Raw genomic sequence first — 5586 nt, forward strand, 5'->3', positions numbered from 1 at the left:
ACTGTCTCCGGGATGCTTCATTCCCTTTAAAGTGGCTGTGAGCTGCACTTTATCAGAGGTGCTGAAGTGAACATTTGTGTGGAATTGTGGTGATATTTATGTTTGATCACAAGTGTTTTCTGAAACAGAGTGACATAAAGTGACAGGCCGAGGGACAGAGAGAGCAGGAGGAGAGTGGAGGTGAAGTGGTAAGCATGGAGTAGCTCAACCTGTAGGGGAGGTTGGTCATTTAGGCTGGGGACATGTAGCCACTACTTTTTGAAAGCACTTAAAAATGTTCTGAAAAATAGCTTGCACCAACAAATAAAAATGCTATGAGAAAGGTTTATTTTCACAATAAGCCTGCAATGCAGTGTAAAAAATCTTTATATTTAAATAAAAATAACTTGAAGTTAAAAAAAAAAGAATAAGCAAGTGATTACTGCATTACTTTCTATTATATTTTTATATTCTTCTTCTTCTTGTCACCTAAATTTTGTCCTTCTAATGCTCAAAATATTATGGGGGAGGACCCCCAGACTCCCCTATAAAATATTAAATCAATAATTTTTTTTATACTGATTTCAAATTAATTAAGCTAATTTTTCATTAAGGTGAAAAGGTGCCATATGCACATTAAATTAAATGAGAAAAGTACGTACAGGAGAAACATATCTGACAGTAAAACAGAATACCTGACAGCCTTACTGCATTATATTACACTATTTTTTATTTTATTTTGAGTTGTCACCTCAAACATTTCCTCAATGAATTGGTGAAAAAGAATTCACCAGAATGCAGGAAATTAAGTGTTCAGAGCCCAAATTTTTCAGGCCCTTGTCAGTTGAGTTGACTTGAAAATTTCTGGTTTGAGTAAATCCCTTTACATTTCACTGAAATCCAAAAGTGTCATCTTGCTGGTGGTGCTTACTAGAAGATATGTCAGGAATAACCTAGGTCATAAAGATTCAACCTCTGAGGTGCATGTACTGTATGTCTGTACGACTTTTTGTACCAATCCATCTTGGAAATGTTGAGATATTTATCTGGAGAACTCACAACATTGACCTGCTATTGGCTCATGAACAAAATTTGAGAGGATCACTTGGAAGGATTCATCCTCTAGGGAACATGGCTATCTGAACCACATGTCATGGTGATCCATCTAATAATAGAGATATTTCAGTTGGCATCTAATAGGGTTACAATTGATTTCAGGTTTGTGTCATGTTAAAGTAGAACACACTAGATGTGCCAGTCCTGAATATGCAAACCCACAAAATAATGTATTTGGAAAAAGAGATGCTACCTTTGGCCACAGAAGAAGGTTATGACAAAAGGCAGAAAGCTAGTTAGCCAGGAATGCTAATGTTAGCAGGCAAACTGTAAAACCACTTTTTAAAAAACTCCTTAATCATCTCATCTTTAGGAGCCGTCTCCTCACCTGGTATCCAAAAGTCCAAAAACAGCAGCAGCGTGGTGTTACAGTGTGAGTCTGCAGGCTGGTATCCAGAGCCTGAGGTGTTTTGGCTGGACGGTGAGGGAAACCTCCTCTCTGCTGGACCTACAGAGACAGTCAGAGGTCCTGATGACCTCTATACTGTCAGCAGCAGAGTGACTGTGGAGAAGAGACACAGCAACAGCTTCACCTGTAGAGTCCAACAGAAGGACATCGACCAGACCAGAGAGACTCACATCCAGGTTCCAGGTTAGAAAATTAATTAAAATTATCACACAATAACTTTTTGTTTTTGACAGCTATGACTTTCAATTCAATTCAATTTAATCACCAGGGGTTAAGAACAGAAACAAAATCAATCTAACAATCTATTTGTTCATCTGAAAGTACTCAAAAAGTTGAAATGGTAGCCTCAACACTGTAGGATGCTTCTGCAGATTTAGGGCATTAATTGCCATCGGTGCAAACATTATTTGTATATATTTAACCTGAGGGGGGGAAGAACAAAGATCTGGCTATGATAGTCCAAGCCTTTCGCATAACATAACCTATAATAGACATAACTTGTCTATCATAGATGTCTGCCAAAGAAAGCTGTTGCGTGTCAGTTATTTTGCTGGCTAACTGAACAACGTTACACAGTTTATTTTTGCATTGCACTGTAAGATTCCCATACCAAGCTATGCAACAAAAAGTTCAAATTGACTCACAAGTGTTGAAGTCAAAATTCAGGGTGTGAGCCCTTGATTATTGTTGGAGAGGTTGAGTGGGTTTTCCTGAAGTCTATGGTCATGTTTTTAGTTTTATGGACATTTAACTTCAGAAAGTGGTGGTTGCACTATTCAAGTTGTTCAAAACTGGCCCATAGTCGACCTCTCCAACAGAATAATTAAAACCGTGTCGACCGCAAACTTGAGAAGAAACTTGTTATCAAAGTGAAAGTGACTCCTACAGTCATTTGTATATTGAAGAGACAGTAGTGGGGACAGGACACAGCCCTGGGGTGAGCCACTATTAATGCTGACTGACTGGTATCTTATATAAATAAATTTCTGTTCTATGTTTTATATTTCAGATGATTTCTTCCCAGGCCGGTCTGATTCTAGCTCCAGTTCATCTGCGCCTGCCATCATCGGTTTGATTGTTGCCATGTTGATTCTTTCAGCGGTCTTTGTTGTTGTGTGGAAATGGAGACAAAACAAAATCAGTAAGTCAGAAACTTTTTAAAATATCAATCTATGACTGTTCATTTTACTTTTGTAACATCAATGATTATATTACTGAGTTCTGTAGCAATTGCTATTAGTTTTGAAATATCAGGTCTCTCAGTCTTCAGATTGTCAGAATATGTGTTTCTCATTTAAAATGTTTCTTGTGACAAGGTCTCTTCTTCACATCTCTGCTGTGCTTGTCAAGCTCTTTTCTCTTCATCTCATCTTCCATCATTTTTAGAAAAGCAACACAGTCACATGCCATGTAAACACTGTTGGTTGTTTCTGCACACAGGAAACAAGAAGCACCTCGAGGATGAAGAAACACAGAAAGTGAGAGAGAAGAAGAGCAACTCTGTGAGAAACAATTCAGAACAGGAGCCACTAATGGAAAGAGAAACAGACAGAGAACAACTAGCAGCAGAAAGAGAGACAATTAACATTCAGGACCCGTCGAATGAAGAAACAGAACTTCAAGCTCAAACAAAGGAACCTCACCAAAGAGAATCAAACAACGTTTTGATCCAGACACAAGAAAACATCCAGTCTGTGAATAAAGAAACGGAGCATCAGTCTTCAGTGGGAGGAAGAAGACAGACAGACCAGGCAGAAGGACAGACAGAAAATGGTTTGGACAAGGGTCAAGAAGAGACAGAGACTCAACCAATCAATCAGAAACGAGACGCTCCACATCCAGCAGAAAGTGATCTGAACCACAAGGAAGAGGCTAAACCTGAAAGTGACAACACAGAGCAGCTGATGGAAGAAAGACAGACAGACCAGGCAGAAGGACAGACAGAAAATGGTTCGGACAAGAGTCAAGAAGAGACAGAGACTCAACCAATCAATCAGAAACGAGACGCTCCACATCCAGCAGAAAGTGATCTGAACCACGAGGAAGAGGCTAAACCTGAAAGTGACAACACAGAGCAGCTGATGGAAGAAAGACAGACAGACCAGGCAGAAGGACAGACAGAAAATGGTTTGGACAAGGGTCAAGAAGAGACAGAGACTCAACCAATCAATCAGAAACGAGACGCTCCACATCCAGCAGAAAGTGATCTGAACCACGAGGAAGAGGCTAAACCTGAAAGTGACAACACAGAGCAGCTGATGGAAGAAGAGGAAGGGGAGGAAATAAAGTCTGCAGGTGATGAAACACAAGCTCAGTGTTTGATGGAGGAAGAAAAACATGGAGAACAGCTGATGCCAGAAAGAGAGACACTGAATGACCTAGACAAAGAGAAGGAAAAACTTATGAGAAATCTAAAGACAAAAGAAAGAGAACAAGAAGAATTGGAAGAAACGAGTCTCCAGACTTAAGGGGCAGATGGAGACGAAGGAGAAGCAGATGCAGCAACTGAAAGTGCAGCTGGAAGAGGTGGAGAGACAGAGAGGAGAGGCTGAGAGGAAGCTACAGTCAGTGAACAGGGAGGAAGACAAGATGGAAGAAGCAGCAGAGAAAGATGAAGCTGTCAGACTTCTTTTAGACACCAAGAATGATCTGGAGACGAAGAAGGCAGAACTTCAGAAACAGCTGGAGAAGATGGAGACAATAATGGAGAGACAGAAGAAGGATGAGAGAGTCACGAGACAGAAGAAAATGAAAGCAGCAAATGAAAAGGAGGAAATTATTAAAACATTAAAGGAGATGGAGAAACAGACGGATGAAACACTGCAAGAAAGGAAGACAGTGAGACACAGAGAAGACAACATGCAAGAAGCAGCTGATGATGAAGATCTCTGAGAAGAGACAAGCAGATAAACAACAGGAAGAAAAACCTCTGAGAGGTCAGGAAGACTTCAGAGAACAATCTTTGACCCGGAGTCCAGAAACAGTAGAGAATCAGAGTGATCCAGTGGATTCTTTGATTGATGAACTGACTCTTTTGAAAGTCATCTGAAGATAGATGTAAAGTAAACTTGAGTTATCTTCAGCAGTTCACAGCGTGGTTATGATCGGCTGATAAAACTATACTGAGATCATGGAGTTTGACTGAAGCACTGATGTAAAGACGAGTCGAGCTGATTGATACAAAGTAGTCTGTGATCTGATCTCAGGTCTGCAGATGGCCTTTCTCTATTCCACAAACTCCTGTTCAAGATTAGAAGCATACAAAGTGTTTTATTTTTACTTTCACAGGAGTTTTTAGTCACCAGAACGGTAAAGTTTGATTTTGATGTTCATGTTGTATTTGTATGATTCTGGAATTGATGTGATCGTCTTTGATGTTTGTTGCTATTAAACTATCTTGTATCTTACAGCATCACTGTTAGCATCATGTTAATGTATGTTTTTTAGGAAAGGGAGAAGCATCAGAGCACTACCTGCTAGAAACGACTTGCCTAACATATATGTATTTTAACACTGTTACGTTTTAAAATATTGCTAATAAATAGACACTGATACCTTTGTATGTGGTGTCCAGTGTGTGAATTAATTTACTCAGTATTACACTTTATAAAAGCTACTTTACATCTTATGCTTTATTTCTACATTTTTCTCTCTTACTGTTTCCATTTTTTCACATTTTATTTTGAAATATATTTCGAATATATTTACTTTTAAACTTACATTTACTCACATTTTACTACAGGCGTGACATATACACGCTTGTCTATTGTACACATAACAGTGATTTTGCGTGTATAGTAGACGACGTGTGTGTGACGCCCCTTGCGATGGTTTTTGTTTAAGGAGTTGACACCCCCCCCCCCACGTAAGTACGTGACACCACCTTTTCCCAATTGAGCTATGTAGGATCCCATCACTCACAGTAAGAAGCTGATTGACCAAAGACGTTTTCAGGGCCTTTAAGCTCATACATTCTGTAATAAAATTGTGCCATTATTTTGTTATAACAGCTCTTGGATCACAATTTTGTATGTTCAAATTTTATACATTCTTCATTCCCAGAGATTAATCCTACTGAAAAG

At 39.2% G+C, this 5586-nt stretch overlaps 1 protein-coding gene across 1 annotated transcript in view; it reads left to right on the top strand.

Moving 5' to 3' along the window:
- LOC123980340 (butyrophilin subfamily 1 member A1-like) overlaps window positions 1–3981 on the top strand; it is a 7387-nt gene extending 3406 nt beyond the window's left edge. The window contains exons 5-7 of the mRNA XM_046064677.1: window positions 1409–1687; window positions 2514–2645; window positions 2945–3981. Coding sequence (XP_045920633.1) covers window positions 1409–1687; window positions 2514–2645; window positions 2945–3972 — 1439 coding nt within the window. The 3' untranslated portion in view covers window positions 3973–3981. The remainder of the gene's footprint in view (window positions 1–1408; window positions 1688–2513; window positions 2646–2944) is intronic.
- The last annotated feature ends 1605 nt before the right edge of the window (window positions 3982–5586 follow it).

The sequence above is a fragment of the Micropterus dolomieu genome, linkage group LG12, assembly GCF_021292245.1.
Source record: "Micropterus dolomieu isolate WLL.071019.BEF.003 ecotype Adirondacks linkage group LG12, ASM2129224v1, whole genome shotgun sequence".
In the NCBI taxonomy this organism is placed as follows: domain Eukaryota; kingdom Metazoa; phylum Chordata; class Actinopteri; order Centrarchiformes; family Centrarchidae; genus Micropterus; species Micropterus dolomieu.